General features: G+C 36.5%; 3 protein-coding genes across 3 annotated transcripts; 2 read left to right on the top strand and 1 right to left on the bottom strand.

The window, feature by feature from the left end:
* The first annotated feature begins 1,513 nt into the window (after positions 1-1,513).
* On the top strand, positions 1,514-7,681 carry LOC137399777 (cilia- and flagella-associated protein 70-like). Its single transcript, XM_068085998.1, has 8 exons — positions 1,514-1,611; positions 2,706-2,789; positions 3,506-3,703; positions 4,445-4,607; positions 6,010-6,272; positions 6,567-6,700; positions 7,334-7,483; positions 7,636-7,681. Exons 2-8 carry the CDS (start codon positions 2,715-2,717, stop codon positions 7,679-7,681), a joined length of 1,029 nt encoding a protein of 342 aa, XP_067942099.1. The 5' UTR covers positions 1,514-1,611; positions 2,706-2,714.
* Positions 7,399-20,822, top strand: LOC137399385 (cilia- and flagella-associated protein 70-like). Its single transcript, XM_068085471.1, has 18 exons — positions 7,399-7,483; positions 7,826-7,910; positions 9,419-9,488; positions 9,762-9,823; positions 11,507-11,632; positions 13,303-13,434; positions 13,774-13,931; positions 14,075-14,279; positions 14,530-14,715; positions 14,996-15,094; positions 15,532-15,715; positions 16,570-16,719; positions 17,712-17,816; positions 18,394-18,571; positions 18,791-18,998; positions 19,476-19,727; positions 20,006-20,155; positions 20,469-20,822. Exons 2-18 carry the CDS (start codon positions 7,872-7,874, stop codon positions 20,547-20,549), a joined length of 2,385 nt encoding a protein of 794 aa, XP_067941572.1. The 5' UTR covers positions 7,399-7,483; positions 7,826-7,871; the 3' UTR covers positions 20,550-20,822.
* A 550-nt stretch (positions 20,823-21,372) lies between these two features.
* LOC137400169 (lysozyme-like) lies at positions 21,373-23,019 on the bottom strand. The gene is made up of 3 exons (XM_068086486.1): positions 22,919-23,019; positions 22,698-22,806; positions 21,373-22,307 (listed from the first exon to the last, which is right to left on the bottom strand). The coding sequence occupies exons 1-3, from the start codon at positions 23,009-23,011 to the stop codon at positions 21,907-21,909; spliced, it is 603 nt and encodes a 200-aa protein (XP_067942587.1). The 5' UTR covers positions 23,012-23,019; the 3' UTR covers positions 21,373-21,906.
* Positions 23,020-23,834: the final 815 nt, after the last annotated feature.

Here is a 23,834-nt window from a genome sequence, read left to right as displayed (position 1 = left end):
TGTTGTTCGTGTCTCGCTTTCCCACTTATGTCTCACCGACAAGTTTTATTTTGGAGATAAGTACATTTGCTATATGGAATTTCGTTCATGCTTCTAGTTTGATGGTGTGATAGCACCTGTTGGGAGTATATGTGCTTGGAAGAGAGGTGTAATAGTATGTCAAAGTCAAAAAATAAATCATCACAGACACGCCATTGAAGACGGGAGCACAACTGAACGGACGTCAAATCAACTAGTGTTTATCCTGGACTGCTCAACAACTCACAACTAAAGGTGAGAGTTGTTCATTCACTGTTGCATAGTATCACAATATATATGTAAACAAAAAGCTGCACAGAGGTAAATTAATGTTACCATGCGGTTCTTAATGATGATGATTAGGAACGTAATTCTCAATCTTGTAGTTCGTGGCTTTGTAGCTCGTAGTTACTTGCTCTGTGCTCCTTGTGCTTTCTCTCGCTAGGATATATTTTCTTATTGCATTTTCTTACCACTCCTCTTGAACACTGGCTTATAGCTGCTTGTATATGGAGTTGTGTGCTAGTTCATTGGCTTTTTATAAAAGCTGGCTTGCGTATGACTAGGCTAATCCCGAGATAGCTCCATGCATATGGCTATTAAAAAACTGAGCTAAACAAATCCATCACACAAACAACTAGGTTTACAACTTTACGTTAATAACCTAGTTTGCATAGTGTATAAACGTTTTAGCAGCCACAAAAACTGCTAAAACTTTAAAATGTTGCAAGTGTGTTAATTTTTAAAAATTATTTCAACTTGGCGTATATCCTAACACCAACCTTTATCAAAATAATTATACCGTTATATATGTTGAAAAAATTTATTTAACAAATAAAAATGTGAACTAAAAAGTGCAAATATAAGAATGTTACAAACCACGTATACTTTAAAAAAACATATGCGAACGACCGTTGCTCTAACTTAGCATAGGTTTTACATCTAAATAGGAGTAGCATCTAAATCTAAGCACGGTAAATATGTCTCCTGACTATGTAGAATCAATTTTTAAGTGTTTCTAAACAATTTTAATACATTTTGATCAAATTTTTTTCTCAAAAAATTTTTTGGTCAGTCGAGATATTACGTAGAATGCATCCGGTTAGCCATTGGGAACGATTTTATGACGATTCTGGACGATTTTAGCCATCACGCGTTGTCACGAAAAATTTTTGACCCTACTGAAAACCATCAAAATATCATCTATGAGTGTTCTAGAATGCTTCTACGTTATTTATAAGTGTTTTTGACCATCACGCCTCGTCACGCGTCACGCGTTTTACTAAACCCGGTTAGTATAGAACGTGGCAGACTTATTAAATAGCATTATCGATGTCAATTTAATTACCTGCGCTGTGCGGTCATTAGCCATATCTTCGACTGACAAAACCCGCGGAGTTGGCGAACCAATAGGCGCGCGCTATTACTGAAGGTTTGGCAAATCACGTAACGTTTGCGGCTGCCATGTTTGTCACCTTTAGCAACCGAAAGCTGTGCATGAACAGTTTTTTGAGCAAGAAGTTGTTTTTGCGATAATAGTTAGCTTTACACAGACCCAAGTTTTAGTTTTTTTACTAAAGAAAAACTGCATAGGTACGTATGTTCAAAATATTTTGTAGACATGAAAACTACCACTGCTATTGAATATGCCCAAACTAGCTTGATGATGTATACATACTCGTTTTGCAAGTAAAGCATGTATTACATGATAATACTTTCTAGAATGTTTTTTATACCTTTACAAAACAATCAGCATGTATTTTTAGATGAGTCGTTAATATGTCACTCAATGTAAATTGTAAACTAGTATTCTCTGTGACGACGTGAAACTGTATTTAAATATTACGTAATCTAGACTCACAACTCAGTCAATGCATACTTTCAGTAAAAAGAATTTATATTAAATCTGAAGGTTTGGTGTGACAATAATTAGTACAAGTTGAATATAAGTCTATGAAAAATTATAAAAAATTTTCCTCAAGCATTTTTCTTTCATTAGCATACCTAAACCTGAATTCAAAAACTAAGCTTGATTGCAAGACTCTTTAAAAGTATTTAAAAAAAATTTAAATATCAATTTCAGCAAGGTTTTATCAGGAAAACTTATTTTTTTTGTAAAAGAACAATACTAACAGTTAAATATAGCAGTTTAAAGTTAACATCAGCCAATATTTGTGTTATTTATGAATAAATAGTAAATAGTCTGTTGATTGCAGGAATGTATTAATTTAACATTTAGTGAATCCTTGTAATAATAAAATCTAATTCTATAATAATGATGATGGTATACATAATTACTTAATAGTTTTGATGTTTTATAATCAGCAGGGTTGTTTTTTACTACTATTAGTTTTTTCATGTTTAGGCAAAAGCAAAAGGCGACATTGTATACATTATAATTTGGTCTTCTTCACAATTTTGCGTAGATTTCAGTATGAGCCAGAGATTTTCCACTGTTAGGCACACATCCCCCAGCCTTAAAGGATCGACCTCAGCAGTTCGTGAGACATTCAGCAAATCTGTAAATGCTACTGTATCAGCTGATTCGGCTAACATTGCTTCAGTTTTGTCTCGAGCTACATATATTTTATATATAATTTGCTAAGTTGTTCATTATTTCAAAATTGTCTATTGTTTAGCACATTGCGGTAAATTGTTTTGTTACATTGGCTAGAATTCTGTTGCAGGCAGCTGCAATGGCTGACAATGAGTTGCAACAGACCAGGGCTGCGGAGTCACTCACCCTCACTGTGTTACGTCTCAAGAACTTGGTTTGTTTTACAACAGTTTCATCATTATAGTTTTACTTGACAAAAAATGACCTTGAAGGTAGACTTTTGGAACACCTTTATATAAATGTTTTGTTTTTTGTCGACTCTGAAAAAATGGATCTAAAAGGAAGCATTTTTGAGGCATTTTGGTTTGGTTTAACGACAAATACATGTTAGTGAAGTTTATCTAAAGTGTTGAAAGCAATGTTCATAGAAGTTTTAAATTGGATAACATAACTCTAATATACCATCCCACTTTTTGCAAATAGAATGTATGCTTTTAGTGTGTTAGCAAGCTTACCATATGCCTGCAGATTGTAAAACTAAATATGTATTTGCGTGCTTTAGTAGCTAATAGCAGTAAATAAGTTTTTTCAAATGTTCACCCAAACAGAGCTTATCTGCACCATTAAGCCGCTGTCATTAGATATGCTTGTATCATACTAGCAATGTAATATATGATACATTTATATATCGTGAGGGTGACGTTAGTTGAAGTTAATAAGACAACTCTTAAGAAATATCACATAAAGTGAGTTCAATACATCATCAATACATCATCAATAAATAAAAATGAAAAAGATGGTTAGTTTATTAAAGTCAAGGAATCGAGTCATTATTTACTAACAAACATCTCCAAATTTTATTTAGGAATCTAGTTATTTTAGTTCAAGAGTCTGTATCTTTGCTCATAAGAAAAAGTATGTTATTTGCAGAGAGGCCTAAGGGGAGACTCTCTCATTGCCATGATCAAGGTTGAATGGAATGAGAAGGTGCTTGGAGAGAGTGTCAAAATAGAATGTACGCCGGATGAGATGGCTGAGCTCAACTACACCACTTCCATCACTGTCAACTTTGATGACCCGCGAGATCTTGATGATGTCGCGCATAAACCTATACTTTGTGAGTGGCAGGTCTCACGAGTGCTTGTTTACTTTTTATACTATCTTATGAAAAAAATCATACGGAGCCCTAAATCACTTGGTGTCTGGTTCTGTAATTAGGTTTTTTATACTACTCAGTTTTTTCCAAGACTAAATGTTGACGGTCAGAATGTCGACAGATAAAATGACAACATCCAATAACTTTTACACCTTTTTTCAAGGTAAATTTCATTAAACAAAGATTTTGTTTTTTTATAATTTATTTTTTGATTCCCGCCGCTTCTTGAAAATGAAATGGAGACAGCAAAAAATGTCAAAATTTGTTGCACCAAATACTTAAAGCATTCAGTAAAAGAATTTGTTGGTATAACCTGAACCGTGATTGTGTACAGTGCTATTAGACTTTTGAAGCCTGGTTTCTCAAGAGTGTGTAATCAGAATACCCCAGAGCCCTGAAAGAATACAGTGTCTTTGTATATTATCATGTGAATATGCTCATCATTAAATTTAATTATATACAGAATGTGCAGGTATATACTGTGTGATAATGAATGCACCCAATTTGGGTTTCAGATTGAGTTGGGACCTTTGGAGTTGTCTGTTCAATTATTTTACAGCCTCTAACTCGAAAATATTAGTTCTGATATTTACATGTAACAATCTATTTTCTGACATTCTATCTTACCTCGCAATATTTGATGAATGCAAAACTATCTATGCAACACATATGCAACACCTTTGACGAAATTGATAAAGTTGGCTTTTTTCAAGTCTGACATACTGCAAACTGTTTTAGTGTCTATTATTGAGGTTTTGCCCAAAGAAAAGCGTCAGAAGGAAGAGAAAGTGAGTCTTATAGGACAGTGTACTGTTGACCTATTTCCTATGCTGACAGGCAAGTACTGCTTAGATTTCTATATGCCTGCTGAAGGATGTGTGTTCAGTACATACTGTAGTGTGTCTTTTTACTAGTCTGCACCTGTGACAGCTACACCGACTAGTTGCGACCCATAAGGAAGTGATTAGGAAGTGACCCACACTGATTAATGAGTATCCCATGCCGACGAGTGATTACCCCATGCTAGCTAGGGATTATCCCATGTCAACTATTGGCTACGTTCCTACTAGTGGGGTGCCCGTCGCTGTCGATGAGTGACTCATGTTAACTAGACGGTGATTTTTGCTGACTAGTATAAATTCAATGTTGACTTTTGAGCGTACCGTGTCTATTACGGACTTATGTATCGACAGTCGAATGTGGGGAACTAAATATTAACAAACATTCAATATAGATTAGACTTAAAAAAGTTTTTAGCACTTGTGTCATAATATTTGTGTATCATTTCCAGGTTTGGAGAATCGTGTTTTTTCGAAAAAAAACCGATGTTTTATTTAAATCCATTTTTATATAAAGCAAATTTTTCGATGTTTATGATTCTTTTGACATATTTTATGTTTTTTGTTCTTTTTTCTTATGAAAATCGTCTTTGTATTGCTTTGCACATCAGAATGCTGATGAACCACTTCAGAATTAGTGACGTACTATCTTAATTTAAAAAGTGTTCTTTTTCTTGCATTCAACAGTTATATAGAATTATGGTTCAACTTCATGTAAGTTGGTGGAGTAGAGCTACTAGCAGTTTCACATAAAGTATGAATGGTTCAGCATGAAAGCCAATGGCATGTTAGTGTGAAATATTTCTGTACATTCTTCCTTGGTGTAATCGATGCGATTGATCATGCGAAATATAAATTTGCTGGTATTTACAATACCTGCAATCTGGTTTCTTATTTTTGATGAATGAAAAGAAAGGTGGAGAATACTCTTCAATGCTTGCACTTGAGTTGATTGCAGTAAAGAGCGTGATGTCATAATGTAATTCATTAAACAGAGTAGTAAAGGAAAGCTGCACCACTTACAGTTGTTGCCTCACAATTAATCCTGCTTTGAGGTTTACTAAATAAACCCATAAGTCCTAACTCTAAAGGTTCTTCTGTAACATTATACTAGACATGCAGTTAAATATCTCCATCACACTTACTAGTTCATGATAGAGGAGTGCAATTAAGCTTTTTGAGAATGATTAGGTTTAGGACGGAACTCACTTGGGTAATGGCAAGTATTTCTGCAAGCATAGTCTAGAAGACAGAGCTAAACACTCTCCATCTGTAAAGTTATCATGCATTCAAAGGAATCTTTATTTTGTCTTGTTTCTTGCTCCTGATTACAGTTGCATCAACTGAAAGTGTTCATAACTTTCTTTACTTACTACAACCAATGAGGTTTATCGATTGAACCAGTTCACCTGACACAGTCATGCTTTCTCATTTTTTAGCCGACAAGACGAAAGACAAGCAAACATTGACTATCCACTCGGTCGCTGGCTCTCCGATAGAAAATTTAGCCTCAGAGATACCTAAACCAGAGCTGGACTTACAGTTGTCAGTGACAGAGCCCCTTATTTCTTCTGCATCTGCACAAGAGACAAACCTTCTTGATGTGACGATAGAGAGCCTTTACTCACCGCCCGAGGCATTCCAGCTCTCCAATCAGCAGTTTGCCTATGTGGCGAGCTTACCCCTTCCCATCAATGCTGAGGTTTGCTTAACTATTTAAGAGATATCTAGCAACTGTGTAGCCTGGCATCTGTTTATATCTTTAAGTAGTTATATGCATGATTTCTTGTTTATAAAGTACACGTAATTTATAAAAAAGCAACCTAGTTATCGATACTAGCTCCGTACAGCTAGGTTATTTTTTGCCTGTATGTGTAGCTGGAGAAACTTCTTATTTCCTGTCACTTTAAATATAAACTAAAATTATATAAAATATATCGCTAAAATATAAACATAATATTCTTGTCAGTGATTTATTCCTTTTTAATATTTTCAGAGAGAATCTACGCTTGTGTTCGGCGGCGGTGTGATCAAGCCAGGAATTGACAAAGAAGCTCCGTGCAAAGAAAAAAAATGGCTGCTTCCTGGAGCCAGTGCTCTTCCAGGGAATGCTAACTTCATTTCTCATAGGTATGTGTATGTTGTGTAACTTTCTGTGTATTTTAGACATAAAGTCATGGAAGATTTGAACTAGATTGCCAGGTTACCAAAAGTTAGTCCTATCCAAAAAGAAAAGTCCTAAGCAAATATGCACCAAAGACATGATACTGTATATCTGCGCGATTGATTTATATAGGTAGTTACCTCCTCTTTTTCTGCCTGTATAAGCTTTGGTTAGTCTAACTTTGAAATAGCTTAGAGCAATATAAATGTAAATATAATACACCGTAAGCGCCACATTAAAATTATTATAGTTCCATAGTACATCTATGGATAGTACATCTATGGAAAGGTTGATACCAATAGCTTTAAAAAATCAAAGACATCTAACGGTATGCTTCTCTTAGAAGCTGTTTCACAACCTCTTGTAGGATGTCTCTGTAAGTCAAGGTGTTGTTAACAGAGTTTGATTAAAAACCTTCTTGTAGTCTGTCTACTAATTTTTTATTATCAAGGAACTGATGGTTTCTCAGCCATTAACTAATTTTGCATTAGATCTCTGCTGGTACATAAAATCTTGTTTGTTGAGTTACATAAAATAATCATTTTAAAAAAATGAATCAAAATATCAGAATAATGATATGCTATCGCTAAATACGATAGTTTTCTGGCGACGGATCCAATTGACAAGGAAGATGGTGACTATCGGTCACAGGAGGACAGAGAGCACCGGACTGTCTCAGAGCAGGACAAGAACAGGGTTCTCTGGAATACTGAGCGGCGATGTTTCCTTGAACCAGCTGCCGGCAAATCGTAAGTTATTTACAGCACTATAATATAGTGTTTTACAATTATGATGTTTCATATGAAGAAAGCAATATAAAATCTCAGCCAAGATTTCAGAGCTTTATCCCATGTTATAGAAGTTAGTGTGATTTGATAGAGAATTGTTATTACTTTGGCAGCCTATCTATCTCAGGACTCGAAGATGCTCATAGGGCTAGTGAATAGTTGCTGCCAGTCAGTAGGACTATCAAGTGAATTTCTGCCAGTCAGTGATGCTTGAAATATATGAGTAGTTCTCAGTTGTCTTAAAACAACCGCTTAAGGTTGAAAAAACTCCTCTCTAGAGGTCAAGTGTAATGCTGCTTGCAGGCTACAAGAGAAGATTGCAAAAAATAGACTCTGGCCTGTAGAGGTTATGAGGATGCCGCTGCCAGCAGGAGGAAAGGGCAAGAAGGTGAGTTGAGCTGCGCAGAAGCCCGTAGGGTCTCCTTGACCTTGTTTAATTAAAAGTAATACAAATGTTAGTTGATTTGATTTTAGTTTGGCTGGTCTGATGTAACATCAGTAAAAAGCAATAGCACCAGATCTATGTCATCCTAGTCTATCTAAGATCTAAGTCTATCCTTTGATACAATAAACACTTTGGCTAATCTAACGACCCTAGCTTCAACTGCTTCATAGGCCTTTCAATTATTTTAGTCCATTTTTTCCATTTCTCTCTCTTGAGACTTTCAAATTTTTTACAACCATATCAAAGTTTGTAATATCAGCATTTTTAGGAAGCGCTTGGTGGGTTTTCCAAAAATAGAATGTGCCATACTAAAGCCTTAGATTCCCTCTACGAACATGCCATGTGCACATCAGTTCATTATTTTTGACACCATCAGCTTGTATGCGTATCTTGAACTATCTTCACAAGAAAAATTATGTCGCTGTATATCTACGAGCAGTAAAAGTGCATCTAGATGTAAATACGTGTGATCAGCAACAAATCTATAAAGACAACACCTGCATCAAATAAATTTAATATTTAACTCTTTATTTAGTTTTCTGTTGGTTTATCTATACCTGTTTTGGTTTCGTGCCATCTAATGGCTTCTTTCTTTTACAGATGACATCCACGAGCAAAGTAATTTATATGCTTCCACTTTGTTTACTATAGGAGCATGTCGCTTGTTGCCTGTTAGAATTTTTTCTTGTTCTTGGGGTCGGTTTACCAGGCCCCCTTCTATTTCATTTTTCTACTGAGTAGCAACATTGTAGTAACTCCTTAACCTCTAGTCTCTTTTCTTGACCCTAATTACCACACAACGTGTACTGTCTTAGTTATACAGCAACTTGAGGCAATGATCATTGGTGAAATATGTGTTTAAAAGCAACGAAATTAACCAATCGCATTGCTTGATTCCATTTGGTGCTACATAGCTACTGGCTTACAGCATAGTATCAGCTACATTACTCATCTGCAGACATCAGGGTAGCCTGTTGAGTCGTTTATTAGTGAATTCAGTTTCTTGTTTACGGCCAAAGTTCTTTTATTGTTAGTTTATTCCACATAGAGTAAGGACAAGCATGGCTGCCGAAACACTTTTTAACCATGCTTGTGGTTTAGGTCTACCTCCGGCAGGATCAGCGAGTGGTCAGTATGCACTACACATATAATCTGGCAACGCTTGCATGATCTTTCCGCTGCCTCATATATATGCTGCCACATATTCCTCAGTTTCACTAGTTATTTCCTCTTAATTCACTTTATGTTCGGCCTTATTCGTTGTTTCGCAATTTGTTATCATTGTCGCGGTTTGTTATGAAAATTCCATCTCACATCTACATAGTCATTACGCATTATTGATTACACTTCCCACAGCTCTGTTTGAGTATCAGCTGTCTCATGCTTTTTTGATAAATTTTTAAAATTTCCTGTCCAAGTTTGCTAAGTTTTGTCAGTTATTTTATTGTTAGGATGAAGAGCATCAGGTGTTCTACCACGGAGTTGCTTACGTGAATCTAGCTCCTCTCCTTTACCCAGGAGGTACGTGACTGCTGGCTTTATACTAATATAGTGTTGATGCTGTAGGCCATTGATACAACTAAATATGCTGGCACCATAGCGGTTGAGCAGTAATAAAAAGAAGGTTTTTATCACTCAATCGCCAATTCCCATCCAGTATGAAAAAGAAATTGTAAAAAAATCAAAACTGCAGTTACCTTGAATATGTCGCCGTTTTGTTGTAAACCACTGCTTACTCAGAAACATTTCCTCGCTTTACCAAAAAATTTAAAGCATTTTATTTTAAACTTTTAGTGACCAGAATCAAAGGAGCTTATAAGATTTATCCCTACATGGAACATGAGTACCAGGAGAAGGTAATTCCTTGCTTATAACTTGATTGGTCATTTGAAGCTTCAAATAAATCCAATTTGATTTATTAAAAAAAGTCATTAATCATTTTTAAATAGTGAAGATGTGTAGTCTCTTAACTGCTTCAATGACATAGTGAGGGTGTGAACTGCCTCCACCCCAACTGCTTTACTGATTTATTAGAAATTCAACTACCTCAAAGCTTAGGCTAAAGAGGTTTATAAACTTACTGTTTGCATATACAGCCATAAATGAAAGATGTTAGTATGATATGATTTTAGGAGAGTTATCTTTAGTTAGTTTAACCAAAATGAGCTTCTATAAGCTCGTCTTGTACGTTTCACGCGCTGTTAAACAGATATGATATATGAGCCTGTAAATACTGTAAATGGCGTTAGTTTAACATTTTCGGTCTTGCTTCTAATACTTGCAACTGTCTGTGTTCAACAGCAAATTAGGGCCCTAGTGCATGGGAAGTATCCAGTATGTGGCTATATCTGTTCACAGCTTGTATTTCTTCACTATATATTGGTTTCGTCACCTTCACACTGCATGATTCTTTCTCTTCAATTACCCTGATTGGTTGTATGGCACTCTTGTTAAGTTTATAATATAAAATCAGATATTTCCTTACCACCCCAACACACTATCGATGTTGCTACAATACACAGCTACTTGCAGTGCTGTATTGTTAAGTTGAGGTTTAGAACTCTTCATTAGAAAAGAGCTTTTGTTCATTCCTGGCTTGTCTCTGTTGCTTATACAAAATAGCTCAAATGATGAAGTAAGACTTGAGTGTTGATAAATGAAATTTGACCATCTCTGCGCAAATGTACAGAGTATTTCACTCTAATTTGGTATTTCTTTGATATAATGAGTTGTAATACATTTCATAAAGCAAATTTTTAAACTCAAATTTTAGTATTTATTTAAAGTTTGGAATCTTTCCTACCTACGTAGCTGTTTTTATTATTCTATCTACATGTATTTATATTGTTAAGTGGTGTAAATGTTAAATTTTTTTTATAAATTGACTCTAATATTTGTGATTGTTTGATGAGCTCTTATAACTCAAATGATTGAACCATAAACTCAAATGATTAGAGTTTATAGTTTTGGGAAAGTAAAAAGGAAAAAAATCTAAAAAGTATTCAAGAATCTAGTAAAATGCTTTGAAAAAAATTAACACCAATTAAGATATGCTAACTTTCCTACAATCTCAAGCATACATCTATCTTTATATAGAGTGAGTATTATGGAAACATAACAATAAAATCCCAAAAAAAGAATAAACCTTGAAAACAAAAATTACGTTTAAATGTTTTGAATTTTAGTTTATTTGTTATATGGAAGACTTTGGGGTACTTTAGTGCCACAGTTCAGGTGGATAGAAAGCCACAGGGCAGCTGCACACATTTGTATGGCTTGTTGAATAAATGAGATTATCATTTTCAAAGTTAGCGAACAAGTTTGCTGTGAGCTTCTGATTCTCTGTATAATGTATCCTTCTTTTACTAACTCCGTTTAGTGTGTGAACCAATAACTGAATGGGGTTGCTGAGCGTGATAAAGAAAACCTCAAAATATTAGTAAAGTTGCTAATGGAGTTATCTACTCGGCAAATGTTTTAATTTAAACCTAAACTATTCTATAGCTGAATCAGTAGCAAGCAGTAAATAACTCTTGTAGACCCGACGCAAGCATGGCACCGCCGATGACGCTGTCAAGGCCGTTCATAATCAGATCAATCGAGGGGCAGCAAGTCCTTATCCTAAGAAGGGGGAGAAGGATAAAAAATCTGAGCCCAAGAAGGGGGTAAGCAATGCTCAAAAATTACCTCATTGTCAACCTTGCTGTACACACTTACATGTATCTATGACTCATTTATTTGATAGTAAACAAGACAAGTTGAGTTATCTTCTCCTGATTTATCTAATAAGTAGATGCTAGTATATAAACTGTTATACTAGTCAGTTGTGTTACAGCCATACTTTATACCAAACTGTTCTTGTTAGATCAGCAATATCAGTATTGTAAGGGTGAGATATAGTTAAAGTTAGAACTTAGCTTGAGGGTTTAGTTTTAAAGATAAAATAATACTGACAGATATATTCTTAGTCTGAGAGTTTAGTTTCATGGATAAGGTAATACTAACAGATAGATTCTTAGCCTGAGAGTTTAGTTTCATAGATAAGAAATATTTTCCTAGTAGGGCACATTCAACCAACTCTAGTTTGGAAAACAATTGCTGCTTTTAGAGTAGAATGAACCAACCTCTGACAGGTGCAAGTCCTTCACTCGCTCATCTTGCTAAAGCCACTCCTCATGCTCACCCACCACATGTTAGTTTCACCGCTCTTTTTCTCTCACTTCTTTGCGCTGTTTCCTGTTGCTAGCTCTGAATACTGAAATTGTGCTGGATAAAATATTAAATATAGATTAAGCTTCCCTACCTGTAAACCTGTAAAAAATTTATGTATTTCTAATATGCATGGCTTTGGTAAAACTCTGATTTTGTTACAAATTGCTTCAAGTTATTGCTTTGTTGAGCCAACTAGGATTTGTCTTCTTTTTAGTTGATAAATCTCTACGAGCTTTCATTATTGGGTTATAAATATTTTTTATTATGTTATTAAACCATCAAACTATTTTTTTGAGCTTATTTACTCGATAGTTTTGAAGCACAAATTACATTTGGAAAAACTTATTATAGAGATATTGTAAGTCTATCACATTTCCAAAACAGCTGCATAATTTAATTATCTTCTACAGCAAAGAAGCAAAGAATCTCAGCTTCTATATAACTCTTTATTAATGTTAATAGTGTTCTATGTACCTCGGTTTATTATTTCCGCCTCTCTCTTCTCTCTCTTCTTTGGTGTCTGTCTCATCAACACTTCCTGTTTTAGACATCTACTCATGTCAACATTCACAATGTTAATCTGACGGTACTCCCATATTCATCAGCCAACATTAAAGCTGGCTGATGCTCCTTCTTTGTTTCTTGTTGCTTTGTTATTGCTACTACCGTAAAACCTGTAATTGAACGCTATGGCGCTCTATTTTTCAACCCTTCCTCTCTAGAGGCGGTCAATTGGAGGTGGCATTCAAATAGAGGTGGCGTTCAATTAGAGGTTGTACGGTATTTGTAGCTTGTTAGCGTCTGACCTTCTTCAGCGAACCTTCTTGGCTTCAGTAACTACGATGCTTCATTTTTGAGTTTATCTGCTTCTGCTACAAAAACCTTTTTCTAGCATCTGTGGCCCAACTATGCTTACCTATGTTTTACCTCTACATGATGTGCTTTTATATACATGCGGTATACTTTATAAGAATGTGGAGCCTGTATATGATACAATAATATGTTGTTTTACAATAATTATAATACAATAGTATATTGTTCTTTCTTAGGGCTGCTAGTAAAAATTAATTCTGAAAAGTGCTTTAATCTCCTTCATAGATAATGTGATTGGATTAAATTATAGACATCGGCTCAGTTGAAAGCAGCAGCCCCTGATGGAGGTGGTGAGAATGAAGCTCCACAGAATGTCGAGGGTCAGCAGTATGTAGAGCACAAAAGCTATCTTAGCTTAGAGATAAGACTCGCCAGACCCATGGTGAGTAGGAATTGGTCTAGGAGTAGGAGTGGTTCCTCTCGTGTTCCTTCAAAAGTTGGAACTACAACCACGCAGAAAGTTCTCATAAATGAATGCGTTTCCTTTAAACTTTTATCTGTTTTGAAACTGTTAGCATCTATTACAGAAAGCTTTACATATTCTATTAAAGCATACAATACACTTTGCTTACTTTTTTGTCAAATCAAAGATTTTAGCAAGCTCTTACAATTTAATGGTTAATAGCGTATCAAAAGAGTTTTTCTTTCCTGTAATTTTTTGCATTGTAATGTACTGAGCTCATCAAAGGGCTGCTAACATCTATCAATCATCTTATTGCAGGTACCAAAAAGACCTCCGCAGGAGCTGGCGGCAAAAGTTGCTGAGTACATCCCGCCCAGACCCGCCTTTCCTAAGAGACTCAATGGAGCTCAGAAAGCTGTCGATGACTTTCACAGTCAAGTGGCGAATGTGGCACAGCTAATCCTTGAGGAATTCAGGTACGATGGTTTAAGCCCAGAAACTCACAACAGACTCCAGTTTAGCCAAATAATGTTTGGTGAATCTGCCAACATGAAACAATATATTTAAATGTATTGTTAATAATGTTGAAAGTCTGTTAAAATTGCTTAATAATATTTAGGGACAGCGAAACATTTGAAGAGCTGAGAAAGGCAATGCAGACGACAACCGGGCCGAAAGAGGAGCAGAGACAGGCCTTACTTTATGAACTCAACTCATCTGGCAAATACTTTGCATTCAAAGAGCAACTCAAACACTCTGTTATAAAGATAGTGCGAGAGAAGTATCTTCAGACGACCACCTTTGCGAGCCAACAGCAGCTGCAAGTGAGCTTATCATGTCATTTTGATCTGTGTTGCTGCTGTGCGTGTCCTGCGGGAATTCTCATGAATTAACTGATTTGTAATGAACTACTCTGCTGTAAAATAGCCATATTTACATCTCGTTCATGTTAGTCTCTTAAATGATTTGTGGATCTCTGCAACCACCTGTATTAAATTGGTGATTTATGTATTAAACCCACTTTTAGATTTTTTTAACGCCTTTTGAAATTAACAATCGAGCCTCTATTTGCAGACATTTCTGAGCGAGCTTTACGTTTACCTTGTGGATCAGATGCACGTGGCCCTTAGCAATTTCCTTTCATTAGAGGACAAAACTCCCGTTCCTAAACCTTTGACTGACTCGACACAGTTAAAGCACTTTGCGAGAGAAGCAGAGGTCAATGAAGACTTTGAACTAGCAGACAAATACTACAAAGAGGTGAGGAATAGTTGGAGGTCAGAGGATGAACTGAGTGCAGTAGAGCTTACATGATTCAGAGTTGATATGATATCTAGAGAAGTATGTTTATGTATTCGATGGTATTCAAACACATCAATGAAACGAAATGAAAAAGTTGAATCATTGCACTTATGTTGAAAATAACGCAATACCTACATGTATATAACAATGCATTGAGTAATGAATTGTTTTTTGAAGAACATATTTTGTGTTGTTTGTCTCCTCTTGTCTGGTCAGTTGTTAACCTTTGACCTTACAGCGAATAGCACGGGACCGGTTGGATGCCGAGCACTGGTTTGACTATGGAACTTTCAATCTCTATATCAATGACATAGAGAAGGCTGAAGAGTGCTTCAAGGTATAGCAAAGGGATATATTTGGTGCACTGTATGCGGATATTAGAGTTGCCTAGGAGCATCCGTCATGTAAATGTGTTATAAACGCTACTGAATAAATCTGTGTATAGAATTAGAAGTTCACCATAGTTTAATTAGTTTTGTAATGAGTGACTTTCTAATTACATTGCTTACAAAATCTGGCAAAGAAGTGAGAGCTGCTGTACTCTAAGATAAAACCATACATCTAGCTACCAGATTTAGCTGTATGTCTGCAGCTCAGGTGCAGCTCAGGTACCATCATAATCAGGTTATGATGGTACAACTGTTTTATTTACAATTTGTATCATTTTTCATTATGAAAAACTTATCATTGCTGTCTAGCGCTGTCATTCCTTTATTATCAATTGTATTACTTGCTCGCGGCATCACCAGATGCTAATATTTTGTCGGCTTGCAGGAGTGTATATCGATAAATCAGAGTCATCTCAATGGGTTGCTGCTGTACGGCGTAGTCTGTGCAATGGAGGAGAGAGTTGAAGCTGCTGAGACATTCTTTGAAGCTGCTACAAATGTTGCTCCTAACAGTGTACTAGCCTGGACTATGCTCAGTCTGTTTTATGATGGCATTGAGAATGACATAGGTAATGGTTTGCGCTTGTACTTACATGTGGCTTGTACATGCCTATATACATGTAGTTTATAAATAGCATATTTACATTTAGTTTATACATAGCATATTTACATGTAGGCTATACATAGCATACTTACATGTAAGTTATACATAGCATACTTACTTGTAGATTATGCATAGCATACTTACATCTAGGTTATGCATAATATACTTACATGTAGATTATGCATAGCATACTTACATCTAGGTTATGTATAGCATACTTACATGTAGGTTATGCATAGCATACTTACATGTAGGTTATGCATAGCATACTTACATTTAGGTTATGCATAACATACTCACATGTACGTTATGCATAACATACTTACATGTAGGTTATGCATAGCATACTTACATGTAGGTTATGCATAACATACTTACATGTAGGTTATGCATAGCATACTTACATGTAGGTTATGCATAACATACTTACAAGTAGGTTATGCACAGCATACTTACATGTAGGTTATGCATAGCATACTTACATCTAGGTTATGTATAACATACTTACATGCAGATTATGCATAGCATACTTACATGTAGATTATGCATAGCATACTTACATGTAGGTTATGCATAGCATACGTACATGTAGGTTATGCATAACATACTCATATGTAGGTTATGCATAGCATACTTACATGTAGGCTATGCATAACATACACCACTTGAGACTCTGATAAACTTATAAGTCTGCTGTGTAAGATTTAAAATTTTTAGCCGCATGGTAGGTCAAGGACGTACAAAACACCAATGAATTGCATGATAAATACTTGCAAATGTCACAGAGATTAGAAAAAACGTTACATTGTATAAATATAGGAGCTGAAATGGCACATATAGAAGCTAACAAAAAGAATGTAGAGCAATGCCGAAGGTCGCAAATGAAGACGACTCCAATGGACACAAGCATTCCACCAGCCACCGTTCACTCTGAAACCTTGGAGGAAAAGGCTGAGTCTGTGGTCGATGGTAAGGTCTAAATAGTATCTTGTGCAGTTTTATCACTGACTAGCCAGAGTTCTACTAGTTTTGATACCTGCTGTGTGGGAGCCACAGGCTCGCGTGCCGTCTCATGTCAAGTGCAAAGGAGTCAAAGGCTTATGCACCATCATATGTCTTGTATACGGAAGCCCCACGCCCACATGTCAGCTCATGTCTTGTATATAAGAGTCACATACTCACCTGTCATCTCATGTCGTGTATATAAAAGCCTCATGCTCACCTGTCAACTCATGTTTTGTGTATAAAAGCCAAATGCTCACTTGTCAGCTCTTGTTCTGTATATAGGAGCCACATGCTCACCTGTCAGCTCTTGTTTTGTGTTTAAAAGTCAAATGCTCACTTGTCAGCTCTTGTTCTGTATATAGGAGCCACATGCTCATCTGTCAGCTCTTGTATTGTATATAAAAGCCACATGCCTACCTCTCAGCTCTTATCTTGCATATAGGAGTCACATGCTCGCCTATCAGCTCATGTCTTGTATGTAGGAACCACTTGCCCACCTGCCAGCTTTTGTTTTGTACATAGGATCCATATGTTCACCTGTCAGCTCTTGTTTTGTATATGGAAGCCATATGCTCTCATCTTTCAGGTCTTGTTTTGTATATAGCAGCTAGGTACTTACATATCATGTAAAAATCGTTTTTTTAACCACTTTTCAGCTTATTTGTGCTTTAAGTTTGTAAACAGTTTGTCCCAGGGTAAGTATTAACAAGCTGTGAAAGTTTGATAGAGTTATTTTATCATACTGGTGCAAAATCTTCCTCTTAGCAAAAGACGTTAAACAGCCAACAAGACAGAAATTTGCAAACACTAGTACAACCTTCTTGTTACTATTGTTAGCAGAGCTAACTGTCGACTTGCACATGACAAAAGTAGAAATCAAGTAAGGGAAAATAGATTGTTGCTATGTATCGACTATATGAGGTGTTGTTAATCTTGTGTTGTTCTGTTATGGGCAGCCGGTGGATATCAGAGTGCTTCATCAAGCAAATTAGCGAGCTCTAGCCGAGGAGGAAATAGCAGGGCAGATGCTAAGAAGGCAACTCACACCTCAAAAAAAGCAGGTAACTACCAGCAACTTTGTCTTACAGCTGAAGAATGGCTATACCAGCTTTTATTGAATGTTTTTATTTGTTATCCTGAATATCAGATGGCATTCTAGAATATACTAGAACATGTGTTCTGTGAGTATAGATACAGTAAATCTCAGCCATTAATTAATATATTTACTATACATTATTATTTCCAGAGCTGGTGGAGTCTTGATTATTAATCGTATTATTATCATAGCTACTGGAGCACTTGATAACTGTGTTTGCTCACTTCTCTTGTAAACTCTTGCAGTACTGCATCCAACAATACCTGAGCATCCTACCAAAGGTATCGAATACACTACACGCGTACTCTACACCTACTCTACACCTACTCTACACCTACTCTGCATTGTTGTATACTTTCCTCATTCTTCGTAACTGTACGCAACTCCTAACTCCACTCTTTTCACTTCTCTACCCATCGCACTATTGTGTTGGAACTTTCTTAGTTGTTAAGTTAACCTTCACCCATTGACCTTGTTTCCTCCCAGTCTGCTATTTTGTCATCTGGTTAGTCATGTTGACAAGATATTGTGCTGGCTGACAGGCAGCGCGAGTGGCAGTCAGCTGGAGACGAGGACAAGGAGTCAAGAGTCCTTGAACTCAATGCGACCCCCTAGCCAGACAAAGTCTCCACTTTCTCCTTCTCCTGATCCACCCGTAGCGACTGCCGCAGTACCATCTTCTGATATACCTAGGGAGACAACTCCTGTGCCACAGACAAGGTATGTTGCATTAAACAAAATCTGCTTACGTGCATTATCAGCACCTGTGACAGCCTTTCATAGATTTTATGAATAAAAATCACTCCTTTTGCCCTCTGTATATGGCAGGCTTGTGAAAATCTGTGCTAGTGACAGCTGTCAATCAAGTCCTTCAGGCTATGCTGCTCATCTGCTGCTGCTCCACGCTATCTATACATGCTAACTATCATTTACTTTCAGCATATACATGCAAACTATCGAGTGGCTACTAGAGGTCAAGGCCATTCCATTCACTGAGAGAGCTTTAGGAATTCAATTGCTAAACGCCTCAAATGAGGGAGGCCCTTCAGCAGACTTCCACATTGCTATGGCTAGACTCAAGCTTCAGAAGAAGGAGTTGGCTGATGCTGAGGAAGAATTGAACGATGCTCTACAGTTGGACTACCAGGTTGGTTAAAGAGTTGATTGTATCTAGTGTGTAGTTAGTGTGTAGCGTGTACATAGTGTATAGTATGTGTAGCGTGTGTGTTCTTAGTGTGGAGTATGTGCATAGCAAGTATGTAGTGTGTGTAACTAGTGTGCAGCGTGTGTAGCTAATGCGTGACGTGTGTAGTGTGTGTATAGCGTGTGTGCAGAGAGTTTAATCACTGTACTTTGGCTGTAAAGTCAAATATTTGCTAAAATTGTTTCACGTATATTGGAAAAGTCACGTGTTGATGTAATAGTAATTAGAGGCCTGATTATCTGTAAAACTCTTTATTCTCACTTTAAAAGGTTCACTACAACAATAATGATTTGGGAATGTTTGCTCCCCTCCTTTTTTAATCAAGCAAAAATATGTCCTGCCATTTTAGCCTTTTATACAGAACTCATTAGGAAACCTTCGTGTTGCATTATGTTCTAAGCAGGCTGTTTGTTTTTCTAGAATGCGGACGCCTGGTCGCTGATGGGACACCTTAAGTACTTAGCCAATGAAATAGCAGAAGCTAAACACTGTTATGAAAGAACGTTGTCCTTTCTCACTGACCCCTCGGAAACACACTCAATTTACCTGCGGCTTGCGTCTATATACCTGCAAGATGCTGAGTTTGCTAAGGCTAAGCACACCTTCCTACAAGCCTGTCGTAGTTCTCCTTCATGCATATCATGGTTGGGTGTTGGCATAGCTTGCTACAGGGTGAGTTTAGCACCATTTCTTGGTGTTTAGTTACAAACAGAAATAGCATTCAGCATGTAGAAGTAGCCTTTCCTCTATTGATCGCTAGGTTACTCAGGCTAGGTTACTAGTCAGCCACATCATAGTTCATTCTGTTTGGGTGGTCCTCGCAAGTTACCAGTCAAACTAGTGATGTTCATTAGATCAAAACTAACTGGCCATATCTGTGCATACTGTAACAAATGTTTGCCTAGAAGGTAAGTACTTAAGTATTTACCTAGACTTACTGTATTTTGTAGCTGGATGAGCTAATGGATGCAGAAGATGCTCTGTCTGAGGCAAACATACTGAACAATGAGGACCCGGAGGTCTGGGGGTACCTTTCCATGGTTTGCTTGCGGACAGGCAGGGCTCTCGAGGCTGAGCAAGCCTTCAAATATGCTCTTAAGGTACATGTGTGTTCAAACTCGGGGCATATTATCTCTCCATATTCAAATTTATCTTTACTCTTAATGCATAAATGTACCCTTTAACTTTCTATACACATCTTGAAACAAGAAACAGAGAATACGAGATTTGTGCCTGTTCAGTTCAAGAGCTGCTTAGTCGTGTTTGCTTCTGCTTTAAATTTTACAGTTATATCGTGCGGTAGTTAAAGATTTGTAGAGTGATAAGCCAAAACCTTAAAAAGTCTAATTCCATAACTGTGTTTAGATAACTTTGCTTCAGAAGGGTAATAGCTGTTTCCTTGTTACTTTACAGCTAAACATGAAGGATGAGCACTTGTTAACAGAAATCAGACAACTCCAAAACAAAGTTGGTTTTGGGAATCCTGAACTATAGCGATACCCTGAGAGACAGTTACCGACATATTTCCTCAATCCAGCTTGAGTTATAATGTTCATGGTATCTTATTGCGTACCAAATTGTATGTTTTTTATATTTATTTATTCAATATCTCTATAAACATGGTTGATAATATCACACTTGTATGAATCGTTGAAGCGCCATTGTGATGAGAACACCTGCAGTATTTTGATGAAGAAGATGCAGTCGTCAATGTTTTACATATTTCGACTAGCATCTCTAACATTCTTGAAAATACATTTTTTTAAAACAAAATCAGCATACATTAAAGTTGCAACACGATTAATATGCTAAATACATGTATGTTAAATGTAAAGTGACTGGTGCACAGAGAATATGAGAAAACTGGTGACCCAATATAGCAACTTCTACACTGTAGTCAATCTAATGCTGACTCAGGTCTGTTTCTGACTACAATCATGTTCCCACAATCGTAACAGTAGTCTTCGCCAAAGTATGGCTACTGCTAGTGTAACAGAAACTATTTGTTAAAATTTCAAACTCTTCAAAGCTTCTGGGAAATCAAGAATTTTAAAAACGTAAGGAATATTAGCTAACTTTATTTTGTATTTTGGCTGCTTATAGACTTTCTGCACGAGTATAATAAGCATCTACCACAATTGGTAATTAACAAAATGATAGCCTCAAGCTCAGCTGATTAGACATGCTATATTTTATTAACACACCTTTAAAACATCACTACAATTTTAAATTGCTTAAAACCTCATGATGGCAGAGTTGCCTAAACTGTGCTTAGCTACAAAAAACTCCATAGTGGGAGTTGTCTAAACAGTGCTTAGCTATGAAATCATGAGGAGACAAGTTCCTCCAAGTAAGACTTGTCATGCACGAATTTTAAAGTTTCCCTACTTTAACTAGTGAGCATTGATCCTACTTGCAATAAATGTTTTCTGTAGTCTTACCACTGCTCAGCAGCAGTGTGCTAGCTCATGATAAACTCTCCCAACTGTCTTTTTCAACTACACTCAAGATCTTGACTCACTTTGCTTGACTGGCTATTCTACAGCGCCCTAGTAGCTCAAACAGGTCAGATTAGTTTCACACTAGAACTGACTTTTATCACTGTAAAATTTATCGGACTAATTAAACAGTTATTAACCTAATCTCAGTTGTACATATAAGTTCACCCGTGATAAAATTTCCAGATATTCATAAACGCATGCTATATACATGGAATTGATAATGCATGTAAACAATTTCCAACAGACAATTGTTATTGTAGTTGGATAAATTTTAGTGTTTATAAGTAAATGCTCTTGTCAATTGAAGATACTATTCTACGTAAATGCTGCTGTGGAGTGTCACTCACATGTTATTGATGCCGATGCAGCATTTGAACTAATCTTCTCACACTTGCAGCAGGAGCTCTCGATGGTGTGAGGGTTGTTGAAGTTGTCTCTGTTGTATGGCTTCTGGTTGAAGTATTCTCTGTTGGGGGAAAAGAACGAGATTCGCTGCTTGATGCCAATGGATCAGGCTCATCTAAGCTTCGTAGCTCATCAGGAGTGCATTTGTTTCTCATCAAGTCAACATAATGTAATGTCCATGTCCCTCTGCAGCCACTTGGTCCTCCACCATTGTGCATGCGTCCGTAGTCTTCACAAGAGAGTCTATCTTTATCCAGCTGTTCTTTACATAGGTGAGCGTACCTCGATGTGTAGTCTCTAACACAGTCCTTTGCACATTGCTCATTGAATGCACATTCTTCCAGAGCTGAAGGGAAGCAAAAGAAATTGAATCAGACTATTATTCGTTTGACTTGTTATTTATTTATATAATACAATGGTGGGTAGCTGAACTTTTCTTAACTGTTTTAGAACTTCAATAAAGAATAGTTATATTAAAGACAATATAATAAAATGTTGAAGAAATTGTGTACTAGTTGTACATGAAAACTGTCTGAGAGAGATATGTACTAGTTGTACAGTAGTACTGTAGGAGAGATATGTACTAGCTGTACAGTAAGACTGTAAGAGAGAGAGAAAGAGAGAGAGATGTACTAGCTGTACAATAAGACTGTATGAGGGATATGTACTAGTTATACAGTAAGATTTAGAGAAACGCAAGCAGGCTAAGCTATAACGCAAAGTTTTTGAAGCTTACAGTTCCCAGGCTCATAGCAATCCTGCCAGTATGGTAATTTTATCTGATACACTCCACAAGAGGGTGAACCTTGATCTTCATTACACGCATTTGGGTTCCCTAGTTCAACCTGCCAACAAAAAAACATTGAAAAAGGTCAGTATCACAATTCTTGTAGAAGTTGTAGCATGTACACATACAGGTATATGATTAAGTCTCTTTATTGTGCAACTGTAATTTACCTTTGCCAGACATGATATGCATGCATCTGTGATCCCAGCTGATATACTCTTTGCTAATGTAACGGCCAGCGTGGCTAGCACAACGAACTGCATCTTAGACTGCTTGAAGAAAGACTAATACATGATACAACTACACCAGCATTACCTTAAGGATTATGGGAACTGTGGTTTGACGTCAGCTTATCTGACAATTGACCAAAACCATTTGATTCACAAAGAACCACAGCCTGTTGCACATTCATCACTCTTAGCTTAATACCTATTTTGCTCCTTAGGCATGTTAACGACTGCGTTACGTCTCTATTGCACTGACTTGCTGAAACTTATAAACATAAGGATATATATTTCATTATATATCCTGTGACACTTGATAATAATCAGACAGAGGAATCTTACGTAGTGCTCCACTTAGTACCTACTCTCTACATACGTGACGACTATGCTATAGCATTGCTGGAGTCAACAAACAATGCAGCACTGTCTAGTTGTTACAAGGTACTCACAGAGTACTAAAATGTTAAGAGTTAAAATAAACTTCACTGATTCTAGCATCATAGCTTCAATCTATTTTGTAAAACTTGTTAGTTATATAGGAGTTGTCTGAACTCTAAATCCTTTTCATTAGTATCATTTGTGATATTAACTGTTTATTTCAAATGGTCCAAAGCATTTAGGATTTCCATGTTAACATGAACATACGTAACATGCAAAGTTTTCCTACACTTTTTAGTGACAAAAATATTTAGTATGTGAGATAATACTAATAACGCCACACATATTTTCAGACATTCAAGATATATATATATGAGGTCATAAAATCACTGTACCATAGTGAAATACCCAGCATGCATTACTTATATGAGTACTCATATTTACTAGCATAATTATATTGTAATAATAGTGACCTGTTTAGATA

This window comes from Watersipora subatra, chromosome 7 (assembly GCF_963576615.1).
Source record: "Watersipora subatra chromosome 7, tzWatSuba1.1, whole genome shotgun sequence".
Lineage (NCBI taxonomy): Eukaryota > Metazoa > Bryozoa > Gymnolaemata > Cheilostomatida > Watersiporidae > Watersipora > Watersipora subatra.
This window is presented reverse-complemented; position numbering and strand designations above follow the sequence as displayed.

Bases quoted from the DNA above. Each gene is read 5' to 3' on its own strand.
- LOC137399777 (XM_068085998.1), top strand. From the start codon at position 2,715: ATGGCTGACAATGAGTTGCAACAGACCAGGGCTGCGGAGTCACTCACC. The intron at 3,704-4,444 runs GTCTCACGAGTG...GCTTTTTTCAAG, and splicing joins CTATACTTTGTGAGTGGCAG to TCTGACATACTGCAAACTGT. The intron at 6,701-7,333 runs GTATGTGTATGT...TAAATACGATAG, and splicing joins GCTAACTTCATTTCTCATAG to TTTTCTGGCGACGGATCCAA.
- LOC137399385 (XM_068085471.1), top strand. From the start codon at position 7,872: ATGAGGATGCCGCTGCCAGCAGGAGGAAAGGGCAAGAAG. The intron at 16,720-17,711 runs GTAAGGTCTAAA...TGTTATGGGCAG, and splicing joins GGCTGAGTCTGTGGTCGATG to CCGGTGGATATCAGAGTGCT. The intron at 17,817-18,393 runs GTAACTACCAGC...GCTGGCTGACAG, and splicing joins TCACACCTCAAAAAAAGCAG to GCAGCGCGAGTGGCAGTCAG.
- LOC137400169 (XM_068086486.1), bottom strand. From the start codon at position 23,011: ATGCAGTTCGTTGTGCTAGCCACGCTGGCCGTTACATTAGCAAAGAGT. The intron at 22,807-22,918 runs GTAAATTACAGT...TTTTGTTGGCAG, and splicing joins GCATATCATGTCTGGCAAAG to GTTGAACTAGGGAACCCAAA. The intron at 22,308-22,697 runs GTAAGCTTCAAA...GCTTCCCTTCAG, and splicing joins TTGCTATGAGCCTGGGAACT to CTCTGGAAGAATGTGCATTC.